The sequence below is a fragment of the Schistocerca cancellata genome, chromosome 1 (genome assembly GCF_023864275.1).
Source record: "Schistocerca cancellata isolate TAMUIC-IGC-003103 chromosome 1, iqSchCanc2.1, whole genome shotgun sequence".
NCBI classification, from domain to species: Eukaryota; Metazoa; Arthropoda; class Insecta; order Orthoptera; family Acrididae; genus Schistocerca; species Schistocerca cancellata.
This window is the reverse complement of record NC_064626.1, coordinates 244,117,622-244,143,629: the sequence shown is the minus strand read 5'-3', so window position 1 is coordinate 244,143,629 and position 26,008 is coordinate 244,117,622. Positions and strand designations below refer to the sequence as shown.

The window sequence follows — 26,008 nt, the reverse complement described above, 5'->3', positions numbered from 1 at the left end:
AGATAGTATGGACAAAAATGAGAAAAAATCTAGTAAACATAGGCTCTAAAATGCATACCCTAATAGCTACAACCACTTGTTCAATAGAAGAGGTGTGTCTCACTCAGCAAAGATGAAGAAATGTTCATAGTTCTGAAGTTACGCATTTTAGAATTCATGTTTACTGGAAGCTATTTTTATCTTTTTTTGGCCCATACTACCATCTCGCAGAATGTGAAAAGCAAAGAGCTTCCACTAGAAAATATTTTTTCCACAGTATCGAAGATGAAGAAGTGCTCATATCTCTTACAATGGAACCTCCCCATCGCACCCCCCTCAGATTTAGTTATACGTTGGCACAGTGGATAGACCTTGAAAAACTGAACACAGATCAATTTAGAAAACAGGAAGAAGTTGTGTGGAGCTATGAAAAAAATAAGCAAAATATACAAACTGAGTAGTCCATGCGAAAGATAGGCAACAACAAGATTAGTGTGAGGAGCTGCGGAACGAGAGGTCCTTGGCTCACGTCTTCCCTCCAGTTTACTTTCTTTATTTTCGCAAAGTTATGATATGTCCGTTCGTTTATTGACGTCTCTGTTCACGGAAAAATTTGAAAACGTTAAAAACATATGTTTTGACAGACCACAGGGAAAACTGTGCGACTGTGAAACTGTTGCATTCATTTGTTGCAGTTTATGTGACAAACTCCTATGTTTTCATCACTTTTTTGGGAGTGATTATCACATCCACAAGAAAACCTAAATCGGGCAAGGTAGAAGACTCTTTTTACCCATTCGCCAAGTGTACAAGTTAGGTGGGTCGACAACATATTCCTGTCACGTGACGCACAGGCCGTCACCAGTGTCGTATAGAATATATCAGACGTGTTTTCCTGTGGAGGAATCGGTTGACCTATGACCTTGCGAGCAAATGTTTTCGGTTTCCATTGGAGAGGCACGTCCTTTCGTCTACTAATCGCACGGTTTTGCTGTGCGGTCGCAAAACACAGATACTAGACTTATTACAGTGAACAGAAACGTCAATGAACGAACGGACAGATCATAACTTTGCGAAAATAAAGAAAGTAATCTTTTCACTCGAGGGAAGACTTGAACCAAGGACCTCTCGTTGCGCAGCTGGTAACGCTAACCACTCCTGAGCGCACATTATCCTTGTTGTTGCCCATCTTGCCCATGGACTACTCAGTTTTTATTTTTGCTTATTTTTTTCATAGTTCCACACAACTTCTTCCTGTTTTCTCGATTGATCTGTGTTCAGTTTTTCAAGGCCTATCCACTGTGCCAACTTATAACTACATCTGAGGGCGGTGCTTAGAGCCCATATTTATTGGACTTTTTTTGTTTCGAATGATCATTCCTGTCAGCTCCCTGAATACTTTGACATCCATACAGGAGCCTAAAAAAGCTTGCTCCTGTTAGAGAACTATGGGAGAACAACCGTTTTTTGGACTGTGAGAGTTGATCCAGTAAACACTCCTGTTCCGTCGTAAGGTGACTATATCTTCAGAAACCTTCGATGTCACCTCACATTTTTATCAACTGACAAATAATTAAAATTCTGATGTAGGTAAACGAATATTTAAATTCACCCTCACCTCAACCCCATTTTTATTCAGCAGTTTGATGATAAGAAGCGCCGGTAAGTAAAGGAAGTTTTTTCGAAGGTAATCACGGGAAACTACGTAGCGCAATCTGTGGAAAGCATAGGGTGTGGCGCAGCGCCGCTAAGCTACCGGAGGAGACAGAGAAGCGTCACAACCCATCCCAACGAAGAGAGTAGAGAGTACCAGAGATGAGAGTGAGCGACAGCGAATGAGAATATTGTAGAAATATTGAGATAACTAACTATTTTTAAAAGAATATTCAGGGCACAAGATGCGCGTGGCTATTAAGACAATTACCGAACAAGTTTTATTTTATTAGATTTGTGTAATCAATGTTAATATTGTATGTTAGCAGATGGTGTCGTAAAACAGAGTGGAAAAACTAAGACAGAACTTAAAGGAATAATTGTAGGTCTCTTGCCTCGTGATGACTGGGTGTTATGTGCTGTCCTTAGGTTAGTTAGGTTTAAGTAGTTCTAAGTTCTAGGGGACTGATGACCATAGATGTTAAGTCCCATAGTGCTCAGAGCCATTTGAACCATTTTTTTTGTAGGTCTCTTACTTCACTTAACCAGGTACCTCCCAATCAAGATCAATAAATGATTGATCCACTCAAATGGAGCTCATCATCCTTTTGAAGTTAATGTGTTATACGCACATTGAGCAGAATAATTATTCGTAGTAAAAGATACATCAAAACACTGGTTCAAGTTAAAGACTCTGGAATGTAAACGATCAAGATTAAAGTTTGCTTGTCGCAGATTCGCCTACTAACATTTCAATGCATTCAGATTATATCGTGTGAACAGACATAAAAATCAGCTGCACAAATAAACAACAAAAGAACATTTTGCTGTTTTTCAGAAGTATTCAATTTATTATGTCTAGCTTGCCTAACTGGTCAATTTCGGTCTTACAGGCTATTTTCAAGCGCAGTAGGTGTCGATGTGTTGCACAGTTATCCTGTTAATAATAGCCCATAAAGTGCACGCGTCAGAATTAAAAAACAGAAAGCAGTAATAATCTTTACAACTAATGCCACGTTATAGAACATTGAGCTCGCTTTTATTGTTGGTGTTCAACGGTTGGCCAGTCGTCCAAGATATAATAAACTGAGTACTTGCGGAGATGGAAAACTTCAAAAACTCATTTAATGAATATACGGCTGTGACGCCCCACATGAAGAAAATAAACATTAACGAATTAAGACTTAAAACCACAGAAACAGTGAAAATTCGGTATACGCCACATTATACAGCAATAGGTTGTACATAGAAATGTTAGTTAGTGAGTAGTTTAAACGTAAATAAATAAGCAATCGCTGATGCAGTCCTGTTCCATGAATTTCGGCAGTTTACAGACCACCTGAGCTTCAGTTTCTACGCTATTGCTCTGCACTTCGAAAATTATACCGCGAAGTGTAACGATATAAAGGTGATCAAATTTTGTTCTGGGTGTTGTACTGTGTTTTTGTATAAAATACTATAATTATAATCTTAAAACCTACGTTGTTGTTGTTGTGGTCTTCAATCCTGAGACTGGTTTGATGCAGCTCTCCATGCTACTCTATCCTGTGCAAGCTTCTTCATTTCCCAGTACTTACTCCAGCCTAATCCTTCTGAATCTGCTTAGTGTATTCATCTCTTGGTCTCCCTCTACGATTTTTACCCTCCACGCTGCCCTCCAATGCTAAATTTGTGATCCCTTGATGCCTCAGAACATGTCCTACCAACCGGTCCCTTCTTCTTGTCAAGTTGTGCCACAGACACCTCTTCTCCCCAATTCTATTCAATACCTCCTCATTAGTTATGTCATCTACCCATCTAATCTTCAGCATTCTTCTGTAGCACCACATTTCGAAAGCTTCTGTTCTCTTCCTGTCCAAACTATTTATCGTCCATGTTTCACTTCCATACATGGCTACACTCCATACAAATACTTTCAGAAACGACTTCCTGACACTTAAATCTATACTCGATGTTAACAAATTTCTCTTCTTCAGAAACGCTTTCCTTTCCATTGCCAGTCTACATTTTATATCCTCTCTACTTCGACCATCATCACTTATCTTGCTTCCCAAGTAGCAGAACTCCTTTACTACTTCAAGTGTCTCATTTCCTAATCTAATTCCCTCAGCATCACCCGACTTAATTTGACTACATTCCATTATCCTCGTTTTGCTTTTGTTGATGTTCATCTTATATCCTCCTTTCAAGACACTGTCCATTCCTTTCAACTGTTCTTCCAAGTCCTTTGCTGTCTCTGACAAAATTACAATGTCACCGGCGAACCTCAAAGTTTTTATTTCTTCTCCCTGGATTTTAATACCTACTCCAAATTTTTCTTTTGTTTCCTTTACTGCTTGCTCAATATACAGATTGAATAACATCGGGGAGAGGCTACAACCCTATCTCACTTCCTTCCCAATCACTGCTTCCCTTTCATGTCCCTCGACTCTTATAACTGCCATCTGATTTCTGTACAAATTGTAAATAGCCTTTCGCTCCCTGTATTTTACCCCTGCCACCTTTAGAATTTGAAAGAGAATATTCCAGTCAACATTGTCAAAAGCTTTTTCTAAGTCTACAAATGCTAGAAACGGAGGTTTGCCTTTCCTTAATCTTTCTTCTAACATAAGTCCTGAGGTCAGTATCGCCTCACGTGTTCCAACATTTTTACGGAATCCAAACTGATCTTCCCCGAGATCGGCTTCTACCAGTTTTTCCATTCGTCTGTAAAGAATTCGTGTTAGTATTTTGCAGCTGTGACTTGTTAAACTGATAATTCGGTAATTTTTCACATCTGTCAACACCTGCTTTCTTTGGGATTGGAATTATTATATTCTTCTTGAAGTCTGAGGGTATTTCGCCTGTCTCGTACATCTTGCTCACCAGATGGTAGAGTTTTGTCAGGACTGGCTCTCCCAAGGCCGTCAGTAGTTCTAATGGAATGTTGTCTACTCCCGGGGCCTTGTTTCGTCTCAGGTCTTTCAGTGCTCTGTCAAACTCTTCACGCAGTATCGTATCACCCATTTCATCTTCAGCTACATCCTCTTTCATTTCCATAATATTGTCCTCAATTACATCGCCCTTGTATAGACCCTCTATATACTCCTTCCACCTTTCTGCTTTCCATTCTTTGCTTAGAACTGGGTTTCCATCTGAGCCCTTGATATTCATACAAGTGGCTCTCTTTTCTCCAAAGGTCTCTTTAATTTTCCTGTAGGCTGTATCTATCTTACCCCTAGTGAGATAAGCCTCTACATCCTTACATTTGTCCTCTAGCCATGCCTGCTTAGCCATTTTGCACTTCCTGTCGATCTCATTTTTGAGACGTTTGTATTCCTTTTCGCCTGCTTCATTTACTGCATTTTTATATTTTTTCCTTTCATCAATCAAATTAAATATTTCTTCTGTTACCCAAGGATTTCTACTAGCCCTCGTCTTTTTACCTACTTGATGATCTGCTGCCTTCACTACTTCATCCCTCAGAGCTACCCATTCGTCTTCTACTGTATTTCTTTCCCCCCATTCCTGTCAATTGTTGCCTTATGCTGTCCCTGAAACTCTGTACAACCTCTGGTTTAGTCAGTTTATTCAGGTCCCATCTACTTAAATTCCCACCTTTTTGCAATTTCTTCAGTTTTAATCTACAGTTCATAGCCAATAGATTGTGGTCAGAGTCCACATCTGCCCCTGGAAATGTCCTACAATTTAAAACTTGGTTCCTAAATCTTTGTCTTACCATTATATAATCTATCAGATACCTTTTAGTATCTCCAGGATTCTTCCATGTATACAACCTTCATTTATGATTCTTGAACCAAGTGTTAGCTATGATTAATTTGTGCTCTGTGCAAAATTCTACCAGACGGCTTCCTCTTTCATTTAATAGCCCCAATCCATATTCACCTACTATGTTTCCTTCTCTCCCTTTTCCTACTGTCGAATTCCAGTCACCCATGACTTTTAAATTTTCGTCTCCCTTCACTACCTGAATAATTTCTTTTATCTCATCATACATTTCTTCAATTTCTTCGTCATCTGCAGAGCTACTTGGCATATAAACTTGTACTACTGTAGTAGGCATGGGCTTTGTGTCTATCTTGGCCACAATAATACGTTCACTATGCTGTTTGTAGTAGCTTACCCGCGCTCCTATTTTTTTACTCATTATTAAATCTACTCCTGCATTACCCCTATTTGATTTTGTATTTATAACCCTGTATTCACCTGACCAGAAGTCTTGTTCCTCCTGCCACCAAACTTCACTAATTACCGCTATATCTAACTTTAACCTATCCATTTCCGTTTTTAAATTTTCTAACCTACCTGCCCGATTAAGGGATCTGACATTCCACGCTCCGATCCGTAGAATGTCAGTTTTCTTTCTCTTGATAACGGCGTCCTCTTGAGTAGTCCCCGCCCGGAGATCCGAATGGAGAACTATTTTACCTCCGGAATACCTTACCCAAGAGGTCGCCATCATCATTTAACCATACAGTAAAGCTGCATGCCCTCGGGAAAAATTACGGCTGTAGTTTCCCCTTGCTTTCAGCCGTTCGCAGTATCACAACAGCAAGGCCGTTTCGGTTAGTGTTACAAGGCCAGATCAGTCAATCACCCAGACTGTTGCCCCTGCAACTACTGAAAAGGCTGCTGCCCCTCTTCAGGAACCACACGTTTGTCTGGCCTCTCAACAGATACCCCTCCGTTGTGGTTCCACCTACGGTACGGCTATTTGTATCGTTGAGGCACGCAAGCCTCCCCACCAACGGCAAGGTCCATGGTTCATGGGGGGAGGAAAACAAACGTATCGACCATATTACTATGGCTTTCTTCAGGGCAAGGGCCTTGCCTGAAGAATGTAATACGATTAAAACGCTTGTTTTGAGTTTATAATAAAGGTACTTTATGCAATACCCCCATGAACCATGAACCTTCCCGTTGGTAGGGAGGCTTGAGTGCTTCGGCGATACAGCTAGCCGTACCGCAGGTGCAACCACAACCGAGGGGAATCTGTTGAGAGGCTGGACAAACGTGTGGCAGCAGCCTTTTCAGTAGTCTAGATATTCAGTAGTGTAGACATTTGACTGAGATGGCCTTGTAACATCAACCAAATCAGCGTTGCTTTGCTGGTACTGCGAACGGTTCAAACCAAGAAGAAACCACAGCCGTAATTTTTCCCCAGGGCATACAGCTTCACTCTATGGTTAAATGATGATGACGTCCTCTTGCGTAAAACATTCCAGAGGTAAAATAGTTCCCCATTCGGATGTCCGGGCGGGGACTACTCAGGAGGACGTCGTTATCGGCAGAAACAAAAGTGGCGTTCTATGGATCGGAGCGTGGAGTGTCAGATCCATTAATCGGGCAGGCAGATTTTAAAAATCTAAAAAATCAATTGGATAGGTTAAATTTAGTTATAATGGGAATTAGTGAAGTTCGATGGCAGGAGGAACAAGACCTCTGGTCAGGTGAATACAGGGTTATAAACACAGAACCAGATAGGGGTAACTCACGAAAGAAATTATTCAGATAATTACGAGAAACGAAAATTTAGTAGTCATGGGGCACTGGAATTCGACAGTATGAAATGGAAGAGAAGGGAAAGTAGTAGATGAATATGGACTTGGGGGAAATGGAGGGGGGGGGGGGTGGGAAGAAATGATAGACGGAGCCACCTGGTTGAATTTTGTACAGAGAATAACTTAATCATAGCTAACACTTGGTTTAAGAATCATGAAACAAGGTTGTATACGTCGAAGAGACCTGGGGACACCGGAAGGTTGCAGATTGACTATATAATGGTAAGAGAGATTTAGGAACCAGGTTTTAATCGTAAGACATTTCCAGGAGCAGATGTGGACTCTGACCAAATTTTATTGGTTAAGAACTCGAGATTAAAACAGTAAAAAGGCAGGAATTTAAGGAGATGTGACCTGGATAAACTGAAAGAACCAGAGGTTGTAGAGAGTTTCAGAGGGAGCATAAGGGAAAGATTGACAAGAACAGAAGAAAGGTATACAGTAGAAGAAGAATGGATAGCTTTGTGTGATGAAATAGTGAAAGCAGCAGAAGATGAAGTGGGTAAAAAGACGAGAGCTAGTAGAAATGCTTGGGTAACGCAAGATATATTGAATGTAATTGATGATAGTAAAATATAAAAATGCAGTAAGTGAAGCAGACGAAAAGGAATACAGACGTCTCAAAAATGGGATCGACAGTAAGTGCAAAGTGGCTAAACAGGAATGGCTCGATGACAAATTAAGGATGTAGAAGCCTGTATCACTAGATATAAGATAGATGACGCTTACAGGAGCCGGCCGCGGTGGTCTAGCGGTTTTAGGCGCTCAGTCCGGAACAGCGCGACTGCTATGGTCGCAGGTTCGAATTCTGCCTCGGGCATGGATGTTTGTGATGTCCTTAGGCTAGTTAGGTTTGAGTAGTTCTAAGTTCTAGGGGACTGATGACCACAGATGTTATGTCCCATAGTGCTCAGAGCCATTTGACGCCTACAGGAAAATTAAAGAGGCCTTTGGAGGAAAGAGAACATCCTGTATGATTATCCTGAGCTCAGATCGAAAACCGGTCCTAAGCAAAGTAGGGAAAGCAGAAAAGTGGAAGGAGTATATAGAGGGTCTGTACAAGGGCGTTGCATTTGTGGGTAATATTATGGAAATGGAAGAGGACATGAATGAAGATGAGATGGAAGATGTAATACTGCGTGAGAAGTTCGACAGACCTAAGTCGAAACATTCCGTTAGAACTACTGATAGCCTTGAGAGAGCCAGCCATGATAAAACTCTTGCATCTGGTGAGCAAGATGTATGAGACAGGAAAAATACCCTTTGGACCTCAAGAATAGTACAATCATTCCAATTCCAAAGAAAGCAGGTGCTGACAGGTGTGAAAATTACCGAACTATCAGTTTAATAAGTCACAGCTGCGAAATGCTAATACGAATTCTTTACAGACGAATGGAAAAACTGGTAGAAGCTGACCTCGGGGAAGATCAGTTTGGATTCCGTAGAAATGTAGCTACACGCGAGGCAATATTGACCCTACAATGTATCTTAGAAGATAGGTTAAGGAAAGACAAACTTACGTTTATAGTATTTGTAGATTCAGGGAAATCTTTTGACAATGTTGACTGGAATACACTCTTTCGAATTCTGAAAGTGGCAGGGATAAAATACAGGGAGCGAAAAGCTATTTACAATTTGTACAGAAACCGGATGGCAGTTAGAAGAGTCGAGCGGCACGAAAGGGAAGCAGTGGTTGGGAAGGGAGTGAGACAGGGTCATGGAATAAACCCAGTCTTATTCGATCTCTATATTGAAGAAGCAGTACACGAAACTAAAGAAAAGTTTGAAGCAGGAATTAAATTCCAGGGGAATAAATAAGAACCTTGAGGTTTGCTGATGACATTCTAATTCTGTCAGAGACAGCAAAGGACTTGGAAGAGCAATTGAACGGAATGGACAATGTCTTGAAAGGAAGATACAAGACGAACATCAACAAAAGCAAAACGAGGATAGTGGAATGTAATCGTATTAAATCAGGTGATGATGAGAGAGCCGGCCGGTGTGGCTGAGCGGTTCTAGGCGCTTCAGTCTGGAACCGCGCGACCGCTACGGTCGCAGGTTCGAATCCTGCCTCGGGCATGGATGTGTGTGATGTCCTTAGGTTAGTTAGGTTTAAGTAGTTCTAGGGGACTGACGACCTCAGAAGTTAAGTCCCATAGTGCTCAGAGCCATTTGAACCATTTTGATGATGAGAGAATTACCTTAGGAAATGAGACACTTAAAGTAGTAGATTAGTTTTGCTGTTTGGTCAGAAATATAACTTTTGATGGTCGAATTAGAGAGGATATAAAATATAGACTTGAGATTTCTGAGGAAGAGAAATTTGTTAACATCAAGTATACAGGGTGTTACAAAAAGCTACGGCCAATCTTTCAGGAAACACTCCTGACACACAAATAAAGAAAAGATGTTATGTGGACACGTGTCCGGAAACGCTTAATTTCCATGTTAGAGCTCATTTTAGTTTCGTCGGTATGTTGTATCACGTTGGAATGAAGCCTCATCCGTAAAGAGAACATTTGCACTGAAATGAGGATTGACACATTGTTGGATGAACCATTCGCAGAAGTGTACCCGTGGAGGCCAATCAGCTGCTGATAGTGCCTGCACACGCTGTACATAGTACGGAAACAACTGGTTCTCCCGTAGCACTCTCGATACAGTGACGTGTTCAACGTTACCTTGTACAGCAGCAACTTCTCTGACGCTGACATTAGGGTTATCGACAACTGCACGAAGAATTGCCTCGTCCATTGCAGGTGTCCTCGTCGTTCTAGGTATTCCCCAGTCGCGAATCTTAGGCTGGAATGGTCCGTGCTCCCTAAGACGCCGATCAATTGCTTCGAACGTCTTCCTGTCGGGACACCTTCGTTCTGGAAATCTGTCTCGATACAAACGTACCGCGCCACGGCTATTGCCGCGTGCTAATCCATACGTCAAATGGGCATCTGCCAACTCCGCATTTGTAAACATTGCACTGACTGCAAAACCACGTACGTGAAGAACACTAACCTGATGATGCTATGCCCGCATCTCGTGGTCGTGCGGTAGCGTTCTCGCTTCCCACACCCGGGTTCCCGGGTTCGATTCCCGGCGGTGTCAGGGATTTTCTCCGCCTCGTGATGGCTGGGTGTTGTATGCTGTCCTTAGGTTAGTTAGGTTTAAGTAGTTCTAAGTTCTAGGGGACTGATGACCATAGCTGTTAAGTCCCATAGTGCTCAGAGCCATTTGAACCATTTTTTGATGATGCTACGTACTGATGCGCTTGATGCTAGTACTGTAGAGCAATGAGCCGCATGTCAACACAAGCACTGAATTCAACATTACCTTCCTTCAATTGGGCCAACTGGCGGTGAATCGAGGAAGTACAGTACATACTGACGAAACTAAAATGAGCTCTAACATGGAAATTAAGCGTTTCCGGACACATGTCCACATAACATCTTTTCTTTATTTGTGTGTGAGGAATGTTTCCTGAAAGTTTGGCCGTACCTTTTCGTAACACCCTGTAGATATAAGAGTCAAGTATTTGTGTGGAGTGTAGCCATGTATGGAACTGAAGCATGTACGATAAACAGTTTAGACAACGAGAGTATAGTTGATTTTGAAATGTGGTGTTACAGAAGAATGCTGAAGATCAGATGGCTACTAGATCATGTAACTAATGGGCAGGTTCTGAATAGAATTAGGAAGACGATGAATTTGTGGCAGAGCTACAAGAAGGGATAGGTTGGTAGGACATGCTCTGATACATCAAGGTATCACGAATTTAGTATCGGAGGAAAGCGTGGAGAGTAAAAATCGTAGAAGGACGGCAGTAGATGTATACATTAAGTAGATTCATAAGGATGTAGGCTGCAATAGGTATTCGAAGATGAAGAGGCTTGCACAGGATAGAGTAGCAAGGAGATAGCATGAAACCAGTCTTTGAACTGAGGAGCACAACAACAACAATAACAGCAACATGCAATGACGCATTTCAACAAATTTAATCATCATGGCACCAGCCGCGGAAGCCTATGTAGTTAAGTAATGGTAAAGGTTCAATTATGCGGAGCGGTTAGTTGAGATACAGACTGGGTCGCTTACGCTAATGCCCGAAATGTTATTTTAGGAAGGTACTCCTCACAGAGCTTGTAACATCGGATTCCAGGGTGCGGCTGTAAATGCAGTCTTCGTTATTTCAGACTCGGCACGCAGCCGTGTCGCCATAAAACCGGCCAGTAACACGCGGATGCTGCTGGCGTGCAGAGACTGCTGCTGCCCGTAGTTTCCGTAACAAGTGGAGCGGATGTAGCGGAACTAAAAAAAAAAAAGAGCGTCGGTACAGTGGCCAGCTGGGCGGAGTCGGAGAGCAGCTAACGCGGGGAACGGAGCTTTTGTGGTGTGTGTAGACGCGGCGCAGCAGCAGGGGCTGTATAGCGCGTGCAGTCTCCCACGAGGCCGGCGTCGGAGTGTCGAGTGCGGGCACCTCAGGACGCGTCCACTGCGCAGGCGCGGGGAATCGATGCCCGGCGAGGGCGCCTGCGCGCCTCTGGTGCGGGCGTGCGGATGTGCCCACAGGTTCGCCGCGTCGCCGCGCTCCGAGCCCAGGTCGCAAGGTAAGTACACAGCCAGACACGTCACAGCGCGCACTGCGTCACACTACCCTATGCACGCGTCTCCTGCGTGGATTCCTTACACAACTTCTATTCTCGTTCTAAAAATGCAAGGCCGTATGCCATTGTTGGGAGGCTACGAAGGGGACGTTCAACAATCTAACTGCAAACGGTTATCCTTCATTCGTACACAATGGCACCTTTCGTTTACGAAGTGTGAGTGTTGGGTGTTTCAAGCGTATCCTATATGTGTTGGCTCTGAGCACTACGGGACTTGACTTCTGAGGTCATCAGTCCCCTAAAACTTAGAACTACTTAAACCTAACTAACCTAAGGACATCACACACATCCATGCCCGAGGCAGGATTCGAACCTGCGACCGTAGCGGTCACGCGGTTCCAGACTGCAGCGGCACCAATGATGTGTGTGGCTATGGATCGGAGGAAATCCTCTCTGGCTTCCGGCGGCTATCTGATTTGGTGGAGACTGCCAGTCTCGGTAGCGGGATGAAAGCAGAGCTCACCATCTGCAGCATCGTCGACAGGACTGACTGCGGACCTTTGGTACAGAGCCGACTGGAGGGTCTGAATCAGAGGCTGAGACGGTTCTGCGACCGTGTGGGCTGCAGATTCCTCGACTTGCGCCATAGAGTGGTGGGGTTTCGGGTTCCGCTAGATAGGTCAGGAGTCCACTACATGCAGCAAGCGGCTACACGGGTAGCAGGGGTTGTGTGGCGTGCACTGGGCGGTTTTTTAGGTTAGATGGATTCGGGCAAGTACAGAAAGGGCAACAGCCTCAAAGGGTGCGGGGCAAAGTCAGGACATGCGGGGACCAAGCAGCAATCGGTATTGTAATTGTAAACTGTCGAAGCTGCATTGATAAAGTACCGGAACTTCAAGCGCTGATAGAAAGCACCGAAGCTGAAATCGTTATAGGTACAGAAAGCTGGCTGAAGTCAGAGATAAATTCTGCCGAAATTTTTACAAAGGCACAGACGGTGTTTAGAAAGGATAGATTGCATGCAACCGGTGGTGGCGTGTTTGTCGCTGTTATTAGTAGCTTATCCTGTAGTGAAGTAGAAGTGGATAGTTCCTGTGAATTATTATGGGTGGAGGTTACACTCAACAACCGAGCTAAGATAATAATTGGCTCCTTTTACCAACCTCCCGACTCAGCAGCATTAGTGGCAGAACAACTGAGAGAAAATTTGGAATACATTTCACATAAATTTTCTCAGCATGTTATAGCCTTAGGTGGAGATTTCAATTTACCAGATATAGACTGGGACACTCAGATGTTTAGGACGGGTGGTAGGGACAGAGCATCGAGTGACATTATACTGAGTGCACTATCCGAAAATTACCTCGAGCAATTAAACAGAGAACCGACTCGTGGAAATAACATGTTGGACCTACTGATAACAAACACACCCGAACTTTTCGACTCTGTAAGTGCAGAACAGGGAATCAGTGATCATAAGGCCGTTGCAGCACCCTTGAATATGGAAGTTAATAGGAATATAAAAAAAGGGAGGAAGGTTTATCTGTTTAGCAAGAGTAATAGAAGGCAGATTTCAGACTACCTAACAGATCAAAACGAAAATTTCTGTTCCGACACTGACAATGTTGAGTGTTTATGGAAAAAGTTCAAGGCAATCGTAAAATGCGTTTTAGACAGGTACGTGCCGAGTAAAACTGTGAGGTACGGGAAAAACCCACCGTGGTTCAACAACAAAGTTAGGAAACTACTGCGAAAGCAAAGAGAGCTTCACTGCAAGTTTAAACGCAGCCAAAACCTCTCAGACAAACAGAAGCTAAACGATGTCAAAGTTAGCGTAAGGAGGGCTATACGTGAAGCGTTCATTGAATTCGAAAGTAAAATTCTATGTACCGACTTGACAGAAAATCCTAGGAAGCTCTGGTCTAACGTTAAATCAGTAAGTGGCTCGAAACAGCATATCCAGACACTCCGGGATGATGATGGCATTGAAACAGAGGATGACACGCGTAAAGCTGAAATATTAAACACCTTTTTCCAAAGCTGTTTCGCAGAGGAAGACCGCACTGCAGTTCCTTCTCTAAATCCTCGCACAAACGAAAAAATGGCTGACATCGAAATAAGTGTCCAAGGAATAGAAAAGCAACTGGGATCACTCAACAGAGGAAAGTCCACTGGACGTGACGGAATACCAATTCGATTCTACGCAGAGTACGCGAAAGAACTTGCCCCCATTCTAACAGCCGTGTACCACAAGTCTCTAGAGGAACGGAAGGTTCTAAATGATTGGAAAAGAGCACAGGTAGTCCCAGTCTTCAAGAAGGGTCGTCGAGCAGATGCGCAAAACTATAGACCTATATCTCTGACGTCGATCTGTTGTAGAATTTTAGAACATGTTTTTTGCTCGAGTATCATGTCGTTTCTGGAAACCCAGAATCTACTCTGTAGGAATCAACATGGATTCCGGAAACAGCGATCGTGTGAGGCCCAACTCGCTTTATTTGTTCATGAGCCCCAGAAAATATTAGATACAGGCTCCCAGGTAGATGCTATTTTCCTTGACTTCCGGAAGGCGTTCGATACAGTTCCGCACTGTCGCCTAATAAACAAAGTAAGAGCCTACGGAAAATCAGACCAGCTGTGTGGCTGGATTGAAGAGTTTTTAGCAAACAGAACACAGCATGTTGTTATCAATGGAGAGACGTCTACAGACGTTAAAGTAACCTCTGGCGTGCCACAGGCGAGTGTTATGGGACCATTGCTTTTCACAATATATATAAATGACCTAGTAGATAGTGTCGGAAGTTCCATGCGGCTTTTCGCGGATGATGCTGTAGTATACAGAGAAGTTGCAGCATTAGAAAATTGTAGCGAAATGCAGGAAGATCTGCAGCGGATAGGCACTTGGTGCAGGGAGTGGCAACTGACCCTTAACATAGGCAAATGTAATGTATTGCGAATACATAGAAAGAAGGATCCTATGATTATATGATAGCGGAACAAACACTGGTAGCAGTTACTTCTGTAAAATATCTGGGAGTATGCGTGCGGAACGATTTGGTGTGGAATGATCATATAAAATTAATTGTTGGTAAGGCGGGTACCAGGTTGAGATTCATTGGGAGAGTCCTTAGAAAATGTAGTCCATCAACAAAGGAGGTGGCTTACAAAACATTCGTTCGACCTATACTTGAGTATTGCTCATCAGTGTGGGATCCGTACCAGATCGGGTTGACGGAGGAGATAGAGAAGATACAAAGAAGAGCGGCGCGTTTCGTCACTGGTATATTTGGTAAGCGTGATAGCGTTACGGAGATGTTTAGCAAACTCAAGTGGCAGACTCTGCAAGAGAGGCGCTCTGCATCGCGGTGTTGCTTGCTCGCCAGGTTTCGAGAGGGTGCGTTTCTGGATGAGATATCGAATATATTGCTTCCCCCTACTTATACCTCCCGAGGAGATCACGAATGTAAAATTAGAGAGATTCGAGCTCGCACGGAGGCTTTCAGACAGTCGTTCTTCTCGCGAACCATACGCGACTGGAACAGAAAAGGGAGGTAATGACAGTGGCACGTAAAGTGCCCTCCGCCACACACCGTTGGGTGGCTTGCGGAGTATAAATGTAGATGTAGATGTGTAGGCGACTGTAATTGGTATATGTAGTATGGAGGTAACATTATTGCATGATGATGATAAGAGAAGGAAGAGGGTGAAACTCAATGCAGGCACATAGTCTACTAATCCCGAATAGCACCAACGGGATCGCCGAGCTTAACGTTCTCATCCGACGGACGGATTTCCATCAGCAGTGTCATATGTCAAATGTTTTTTATTCCAGTCTTTGATCACAATATAAATTCCTTTCACAATGATCGGTTTCAGTCAGTAATGACCATCTTCAGATCTAAAATATAAAAATTGTATACACCTAGGGGGCAGTCTATCCTTCAACTCAATACAGTATTTCATATCATAGTATATTACCATACAAACTGGGAAAAATAAGGTAAAACGTACTGTTATACAACACGTCCCAACGCGACAGAGCCGGCATCGTCAAAACATATAAATACACTCAACATAAAAAAACATTTGACAGTATTGGACCACTGTTCATATTCGCGATTATGTCGCAGCTGGTGAGTGTCACATGTCTTCACTCCATGGTTTGTAATTTCATACAGTACACTGGCGCAAAGACTAGTGGTTCAGGGACTTTAAGTCACCACCCGCGCTCCGTTTAGCCGCAAAATCAAAAGGAAAGCAGCCAAAAAGACTTCGAGTACCCAGGCACTTACAGAACCAATTACTGGTCACGGCCGACGTTTCTTTACTTCCGTGATATGACAAGGGCCGGTGTATTCGGCGAGGCAAAGCGTTCGGTGCTCCCGTCGTGATATATCAACATCTACATCCACATATATACTCCGCAAGACACAGTACGGTCCATGGCGGAGGGTATCCCTTTCCTTTTCCACCCGGAAAAATGACGTCTGTGTGCCACCGTTCGAGCCCTAATTTCTCTTATCTTCGCAATCCTTACGCGAAATGTACGCCAGAGGCATTAGAACCGGCAAGCTTCAAATGCCGGTTCTCTAAATTTTCTCAATGGTGTGCCTTGAAAAGAATCATGTCCATTATAATTATCCGGGCTGTTACGCCGTGGTCGGTTGATGAATTCTGTGTCGATTCCCGACGTTTCGTCTCCGACTGCGGGAGACATCTTCAAGGGGGTCCGTAGCTCGATGGAAGGTCCAACACACCCACTGGCTCGCTACTGTTGGACCTTCCATCGAACTACGGACCCCCTTGAAGATGTCTCCCGCAGTTGGAGACGAAACGTTGAGAATCGACACAGAATTCATCAACCGACCACGGCATAACAGCCCGGATAATTATAATGGACAAGATATTTCCGGCCGTGAAAGTCTACATTTTAGTATCTTGAAAATAATGTGACATTCCCTCGAGGGAAGCGTCTCCACAATAGAGGCCGTCAACTGTCGCCGTATTCCCGCTCGTTCTCGTAAGCGAGACTGAGCAACGAGAATGCTGCCTGCGAGATTATCGTGTTCCGAGAGCGCGGTCTCGATAACGAGGCGACCCGACACTCTCGGCTGGCCACCTGCAGCGCCGCCGATCGCATGGGGCCGTTCCGAACGCGTATCGTACTGTGTACGGCTATCCGAGTTACAAGTACACTAATAAGGAACATGCACGTGTGACATGTCACAGTTGTGCTGGAATGTAAGAATGCATTTTGGGAGATTTAAGACACATTTCGGCCGAACGAATCAAAACTGAAACATTCGAACAAATGCAGTCCACGTAATTATAAAAGTAAAGCTGCCAAAGTTTCCTGTAAAAGCGCTATCAGTGGTGGCATTCAGGTTACTCAGAAACTGTCATGTAACGGCGACAAGGAAAATGGTGAAACCTTATGATAAAGCAAGAGATAACGACTGTAAACTATTTTCCACATGAAGATGCGCTTATCGTGGAGTCTAAGCTAAGCATTAACACGAAGTCATTTCTTGCAGTAGCTAGGAAAACTAGCCACCCACTTTCCTGCCTAGCATAGATATTAATATTGAATTTTGTGTGTGTGCGTTTTATACTTACGGTTGTTTTTAAAGTGACGTCTCATTTTACAAATGTTTCCTATTTCGTGTGTAACTGCGCACACGCAAGATTTCCTTTCGCGGAATTAGTTTGAAGTTTATTGCCTTTATGCTTGTGTTTATTTCTTCCTCTTTATTTAGCTATTATCCCACTGTTTTTCACTCTTCGACGACTTAATACGGTTCATTGTACGTATTACGAACTCCGTCAGCATTAAAGATTGCCGTCAACTAGGGCAAGGTTGTTGAAATATCTGTTTCAGAGTTAATTTTGTAACGTTTACTATCAAAGCTAATTGTGTAACTTTTGTGTTTCATTTTTATTTTGTTGCAGGCCCTAGTTCTATAAAAGATATTTCACTTTTGCAACAACGCTGTACAGTTAGAATGTTCGAGAAGGCAGTTGCTTTGGACTTATGACAGTCTTTCGCAGGCTCTGTAGCTACATACTTGGAACGCTTGAAGGAAACGACCACCTTCTGAGGTGCTCCACTTTTCAGGTCATAGGTGCTTAATGTATTAATCACTGTACGTAGTTACCGTTTGTTATCGTTTGATACCCTTCTTTTAACCATCACTGCCTTGCAATTTTATTTTTATATGCTGTGTTTTCTGACTGAAAATATACAAATCACAGCAACAGACATAAGAAAAACTACAAAAAGCCGTATCCACCTGTTGCTAAAGCTGAAAGAACCTTAAAATTACGATGCTTGAACTCAACAAAGATAAATGCGTTATGGAATTATGTACTGAGGTAACTCATCACTTAGAAAAAAAATACTAATTGCGCAATAGAGAGCAGTAAAAATAATATGCGATGTTCACTCACGGAAATCATGTAGGCACAATAATCTTCAAGGAAGTTGGCATTTTAACTGCGCCGTCAAACTACATATATTTGCTAATGACATTCGTTATAAACTGCCCATCGCAGTTTCAGAAGAACAGTGTTGTCCATAGGGAGAACCCTAGAGGGAAAAAAGATCTTACCCATTGTTAAAGCTGTCAGTGGCTCAGATAGGAGTTCAATATGCAGCAACAAATATCTCTGATTACTTTCCCAATAACAAAAATGTCTGGCAGGTAGCAAAGTAAGTTCAAATCGAAAAGTAAGTTCAAATCGAACTTAAAAATTAAAATGTCTGGCAGGTAGCAAAGTGAGTTTTAAATCGAACTTAAAAATCACTTCTCCTGGACAGCTCCTTCTGTTCCATTGAATAATGTCTATTGAGAAGGTGGTAGCCAGAGAAAAAAAGACGCTCTTTCCACATCATTTCCATAAAACAATCATTCAAATGATCTATCGAACATTTAACTAACTGAACAACCAAAGACTATTGTACCGGCAGTCGTACAATAGCATCCAAAAAAATACGATTTAAAGCAGCAGCTGAGGATGTGATCCACCTGCTAAACAGTACGTTGGAATAAATCTGTTATTTAGTGAAGAAGTATCGTCTTATACACAACCAATTTTCTTCTACTCAAGCGATGTAAACGACCGTAGTACACAATAATAAATTCATTTTATTAAAAGAAAGTGTACATATTCAAAACGAATGTTGTAGAATATAGTTTCGCAAATTAATCTGAAACCTTAATTCAGCAGTCCCATTTCTGAGGATCTTGCACTGCAGTTGAGTCTGTTCTCCTGTTAGTACCATAGTCATACAACAATTTACATTACTTAGTATGAAGTATGTAATATTCACTGCATAATTGTGCAGTCATTACTTATCACTTTTCAATATTATATTTAATTACGTACACACCCCAGAAAACCAGTTGTCAGTTGCCTTTGCGTCTGTGATTCAAATTTAGCTTATTTGGTTCCCTTATTGCTATGGATGATGAGAATATCATTAACGCGATCGGAATCTAGACAACTTCTTTTCTGAGTCAGTACCAACCCTGCCTTACTAAAATTTCTTTCACTCGAGGCAATACTGGCAGGTATACAGAAAACCTCTTTGCTGAGTTTGCTGAGTTTCGACAGGGCACACGAATTTGTTTTCCACCATGAAAAAAGGTCTGTGAACTCGTCGTTTGGACTCTCCATGTTCATATATTTCTCAACCTCATCTTTCGATTTTGAGGTGGTTGTTCGCCAATTTTGAAATTTTTTGTGGGAGAAGGCATGACATCTTTGGTTACGTTCGTATCAACAACGTTATTTAACATTTTTCGCACATCTTGATGAATTTTTTCTCTTCTTTCTTCGGGAAAAACTAATAGTTCCTTGAAACAGGGATGCAAGAGCGTTCCCACGTAATGAATGTCATGTAGTTCATTTAGAACTTTCTGTTTTATAAACAGTTCTGCCCTTTTCTTTAGCTTACACATTGTCACATCGTCGGTTCCAGTTTCGCAGACACCTATCAGTTTCAAAATCCACGGCACTACAAATGGTAGTGATGGCTCATTGTCTCCTTCCAAATCGTCCGTGGCCTCTTTGAAAACCTTCAGAAATTGAATAACGCTTTTCACAGTCACATTCTGATACGACGTCATCATCTCGTGTTTGTTTGACTCACGCAAAACGGTCTCTATTTGGGCTCTCTGTGAATGGAATGAGTCTAACATCATGTATACACTGTTTCTACATCATGGTGTAAGGTTTTATCTATCTCGCGAATAAGCCAGATCGCTTCATAAAGCCTACTAGTTTACGTACAGTCAGGATGGAGTCATACACTGCAGGAATCTCATCCATTAAGAAACGTTCATTGAATGTGTGCCTCAGTGCTGTATTAATACAGTGCATCACACATGGGAGTCGTTTGTGTGTTTCTAGTGCTTTCTTGATGTTAGCTTCCTGATCTGTAACGAAAGTAGCCTGTCTTAGTTCCGAGGACGTTATCTGCAACTCTGCCATTTGTTCATATATTTCCGTATTGATATGTTCACCAGTCTTGGCAACATCAGGAAACCTCATAGTTAAGAGTACACTGCTTTTAGTTTCCATTTGTCCGTCGACTCATCAATATAGCTGGATTTGACAGTCAGGTAATGGGTCTTACGATTACTGTCCGTCCACAGATCGCACGTCATTGAACACAGGTTTTTACCAATTGCTTCTTTCACTACTGGAATAAGTTCACTCCTGACTTGATCAGCCAATTCCTTAATATGTCGTGCTACAGTCCTTGGGAAAGGTAGCACCTCTTGGGCGGTGATTTGTCCATATTTTGCTCCTGTATTTATCAGTTCTTGAGCTAAGCTTATGAATCCTTCACCACTTACCATATTAAATGGTCGGAGGTCTGTTGCACACATTAAAACACATTTGTCCCTAATAGATATTTTATCAGCACTGGCAGCTGCAACGCTTGACAAGTGACGATTATCCTTACATTTATGCAGGGCCGGCCAGAAATTGCACATGTGCAACTTCCGGGTCACAGCGTGCACGCCGCAGCCGTCAGCGTTCATGTAGTGCATGTTTCTACGCACAGATGTCGCTTTATCCACTTGCTGAGATACTCTGTACCGGCGCATTCTAGTGCTCTTTCCACAGCTTGCAAGCCAACCATGGGAAGGTATTTCGCTTATTAAACATTTAAAATACTGTCACAGTCTACTGCTTGAGACGTCTACTTTTATGTTAACAGTTTAACCCAGTAAGACAAGTAATACAGTTAACAACCGTGGGTTTTGACTGACGGCACGTAAATACGCGTAGTGTTTTTGATCTAGTATTGAAGAAAGAGAGCACTTAGTGACTTCCAACGAACCTTAGTCATGATTTCAAATAACATTAAACTAATGCAAGGTTTCCTATAACTAATTCTCGGTGCCCTGAGCTATACCCACATAATTTCTGTCTCACTGACCTCTGAACAGAATGACAACCGCAGACCTCTCGATGATGACCTGTACCATTATTGCTATATCTTTCATCAGTTCCGTCTGAAATCTGCACAATAACCGACAATTAGATGAATGTTATGTTTTATCAACTTCAGCTGAGCGTAGCCCTTCACACTTTTTTTTAAACAAAAAAAAAAAGAACCTAAATGTAAGTATACAACAATCGGTTTAATGACCAATTTTCCTTATAATAATGTAACATGGAGCAGAATGAGGCAACAGTGCACAGTTAGTTAGTAAACAATAATTTTTAATTATGAAAGGAATAAATCCAAACACGTTTATCACTGGTCATGAGACATGATATAGCTAATATCGGGCACAAAAGCACGGCTCACTGACAAACGCAAGCAGTTGCGGGAGATTTTCATCACTGACGCTTGATCAAAACGACTGAGAACATAGATCTTCCGTTCTTTGCTTTTTCACAGTACCTGCCATTTCTCAGTACTTCTCTGTTAAAATTACGGTCACCTGGGGTAAACGAGACTGGGTATGTTGCGCTCTTGCTTGTACCACATAAACAGGGAAGAGGAGCCGCCGCCGTCCATTTAGGACACATGCCTAATAACAGATGTCGCTGTCGCTCGCTGTCGCACACGTGCGCACATGTGCAGCACTTCCGCACGTCTGCACACTGTGCAGCGTTTTGCCGGCCCTGCATTTATGTCTGTTCATTCCAGTTGTGCTTCCTTTGAAAGCAAGCAATGCTCCACAATTTCCATTTTGGCACTGAACGAAACCAACTGGAAGATGTGTATCTTTTTCAACAACCACCTGAAACAGTCGTAATAAACACTTTGATGTATGTTTCACGAAGACAATTTTTCTTTTCGTTTACGGACACAACAACAAACGTATCAATTCATTAAAAAATGCTAGACAAACGAAGCGATTCGATTAATCAAATACTATCACGTATAGAATTCGGAAGCTCTATTCTGTAATTATTTAGTAATAATTGAAGGGCTTACCTTAAATTTTTCCCATCTGGAACTGCCACTTCTTACTCCCACTTTATTTATCAGAATGTACGTCCCATCAGCAAGTTTCTTCAACACAACATCTTTTGTGATAGTAGTCATTGCATTGGTCCCGGTTCCGGAACCACTAATGCTGAGTTTAGTCCCGTGACAGTTTACTGCCTACCGCTACGTTACGATAAGTTACGATAATGCGAGTCTCTCGGCCAGCTCGCGCTCTCGCAGTCTCGTGTCCTATTCGACAATCCTCGTCTCAGCTCAGTTTCGTAGCGTGACGTCAGTCATCCCCACCTGACGCGCCTGTGCCAGCGATAATGAGCCGCGTACTCTTCGAGAAGCGAGTGAGACTGAGCAGCGTTTTGACGTGCTCTACTCCACAATACTTGTGTGTTGTTCGAACCCGCCGGTAGCAGATATAGCAGCCCGCCTCCGAAATGCTTCGATGTCTTCAATTAGTCTGCCCTGCTGCGGACCCCAAACGCTTGAGCAGGACTTAAGAATGGGTAGCTCTAATGTTAATATTTTATGTTAACAGTTGGTGCCGAAAACCAAGTGGAAACAGTAAATTATAACTGAAAAGAATAAGTGTAGGTCTCTTAATTCATGTAATCAGCTGTCTACGAATTAACCCCAGTAAAAGATTGACCCACCCAAACGGAGCTCACCATCTCCTTGAAGGTAATACAGCACATATTATACGCACGAGTAGCAGTCTACTATTTCAATAGAGGAGGTACATAAGAACACTGTTTCACTCTGAGTTGTAAATGGTAAAGATTAAAGTTTTCTTGTTGTAGATCCTCTCACTAACATACGTTCCTAAAGTTCTCCCAATAAACCGAAGTCGGCCATTCGCCTTCGCTACTACAATCTTGGCATGCTGGTTCCATTTCATAGCGCTTTGCAACGTTACACCCAGATATTTAAATGACATGACGTGCCAAGAAGCGGCACACACCTATTGCTGTATTCGAACATTACGAGTTTTATCCACTCATCTGCACACTTGCGCATTTACATCTTAACTGCGCACGCCGCCATATGATGTGGGGTACTGGATACTTTGCGTAGCACTGCCACTTCCCGACCCCCCCGCCTCGTCCCACCCGTTCTTCCGCACAGAAACACACACACAGAAGAACGATTGCTGGCGAGACTCCGGGTGCTCTCGAAACCTCGAATTTCTCTAATCTTGCGTTCATGGTCTTTTCGCGAAATGTACGCAGGAGGAAGCGATATATTGCTTGTGTCTTCGAGGCACTTACTCTCTCGAAATGTTAACAGCAAACCTAATTGTGTGACACAACTTCTGTCTTGAAGTATCTGCAACTGGCGTTGGGCTTGCAGCCCCATGACGATTCAAATCTTACTGAACGAACCTGTAAAGAAGCGTTCTGCTCTTTCGATGTTCTCTATTTCATCTAACAATATCTCTCTGGTGAATGATGGAAGAAATCATAGAAGTAGCCATACGCATAACTGGTATTTTTGGTACTCAAAAATCATAGTTTATCGGATGCATCTTGATAATAGATACAGAGTTTGGAAAACAGGAATATGGCCTTTCTAGATGAATATCTAAAGAATGCGCAGTTCATACACTGCTAGCCACTAAAATTGCTACACCGTGAAAGATAACGTGCTCCGGACGCGAAATTTAACCGACAGGAAGAAGATGCTGTGATATGCAAATGATTAGATTTTCAGAGCATTCACACAAGTTTAGCGCCGGTGGCGACACCTATAACGCGCTGATATGAGGAAAGCTTCCAACCGATTTCTCATACACAAACAGCAGTTGACCGGCGTTGCCTGGTGAAACGTTGTTGTGGTGCTTCGTGTAAGGAGGAGAAATGCGTACCATCACGTTTCCGACTTTGATAAAGGTCGGATTGTAGCATATCACGATTGCGGTTTATCGTATCGCGACACTGCTGCAGAATATGGAATCGGTGGGTTCAGGAGTATAATACGGAACGCCGTGCTGGATCCCAACGGCCTCGTACCACTAGCAGCCGAGATGACAGGCATCTTATCCGCATGGCTGTAACGGATCGTGCAGCCACGTCTCGATCCTTGAATCGTCAGATGGGGACGTTTGCAAGACAACAACCATCTGCACGAACAGTTCGACGACGTTTGCAGCAGCATGAACTATCGGTTCGGAGACCATGGCTGCGGTTACCCTTGACCCTGCATCACAGACAGGAGCGCCTGCGTGATGGTATGGGGTGCCATTGGTTACACGTCTCGGTCACCTCTTGTTCGCACTGACGGCACTTTGAACAGTGGACGTTACATTTCAGATGTGTAACGACCCGTGGCTCTACCCTTCATTCGATCCCTGCGAAACCCTACATTGCAACAGGATAATGCACGACCGCATGTTGCAGGTCCTGTACGGGCCTTTCTGGATACAGAAAATGTTCGACTGCTGCCCTGGCCAGCACATTCTCCAGATCTCTCACCAATTGAAAACGTCTGGTCAATGGTGGCCGAGCAACTGGCTCGTCACAATACGCCAATCACTACTCTTGAGGAACTGTGGTATCGTGTTAAAGCTGCATGGGCAGCTTTATCTGTACACGCCATCCAAGCTCTGTTTGACTCAATGCCCAGGCATGTCAAGGCCGTTATTACGGCCAGAGGTAGTTGTTCTGGGTACTGATTTCTCAGGATCTATGCACCGAAATTGCGTGAAAATGTAATCACATGTCAGTTCTAGTATAATATATTTGTCCAATAAATACCCGTTTATCATCTTCATTTCTTCTTGGTGTAGCAATTTTAATGGCCAGCAGTGTAGTATTTTTGGCACCCAAAAATCATAGTTTTTCGGATGCATCTTGATAATGGATACAGAGTTTTGAAAACACAAATATGGCGTTTCTAGATTAATATCTAAAGAATGTACAGGTCATATTTGAACCATATTTTATGGTTATTTATTTAGATTATTCGGCACACAGTGCAAAACAGCTAAAACCCGGTTTTTGCCGTTTTCTGCGTAACTGCTGTTACTTTGAAACTCTAAATCTCGGCACAGATAAAGATATTGGAATAAGTTTCGAAGTTACCAGAGAATATCATCTTCAGAACATACGGTAAAAGTTTTGACGGTCTGCTATGAATAGAAATTATAGAACTGGCCATCCCTACAATTGATACTTTTTGTGCCCAAAAATCATGGTTTTCCGGCGTTTACCCAGCAACCACCACCTCCAAAGGCCCACCCTAGGCCACACCGAATGCAAAAGAATCAAACCTATTTGCTGAATTTGCCTGGGCTGGAGGAAGTGTCTAATGTTTTAATTTTTACCCTGTACTGTAATATAGCTGCAGCATGACCATTCTTTCCACAAGGTGTACAAATGGGCTCTGGGGCAAAAGTTATCCGAAACAATTGACCCATAATCTCTGATCAACTGAAACCGAGATATGACCCATGCAAAATCTCGTTTTCGCTTGCGGATTTTTGGAACATACTGTTTCGATGTACTGTCGTACGCAGACTGATAATGGGTCTTTCTGTCTTTGTATGCGGAACACGATACGTCTGAGAGTCAGCTGTCAAATGTCTGCACCAAGCGTCAATCCTGTGCAGGTGTTCCTCTGTATCATCAAAATTTTCCAGCGTTGCCAGTTCTCCGAATATAGCAGCAAAATCTGCAAATAGTGTGGAGTTTCCGACGTTATCAACTCGAATTACACACATTGTCTGACCAAAAGGGAAACACCGCGAAGTA

The 26,008-nt window shown here is 42.8% G+C and overlaps 1 protein-coding gene across 1 annotated transcript in view; it reads left to right on the top strand.

Annotated features, from left to right (window-relative positions):
* Window positions 1-11,675: 11,675 nt before the first annotated feature.
* The window catches only part of LOC126158474 (uncharacterized), a 351,849-nt gene continuing 337,516 nt past the window's right edge, over window positions 11,676-26,008 (top strand). The window contains exon 1 of the mRNA XM_049916457.1: window positions 11,676-11,794. Coding sequence (XP_049772414.1) covers window positions 11,701-11,794 — 94 coding nt within the window. The 5' untranslated portion in view covers window positions 11,676-11,700. The remainder of the gene's footprint in view (window positions 11,795-26,008) is intronic.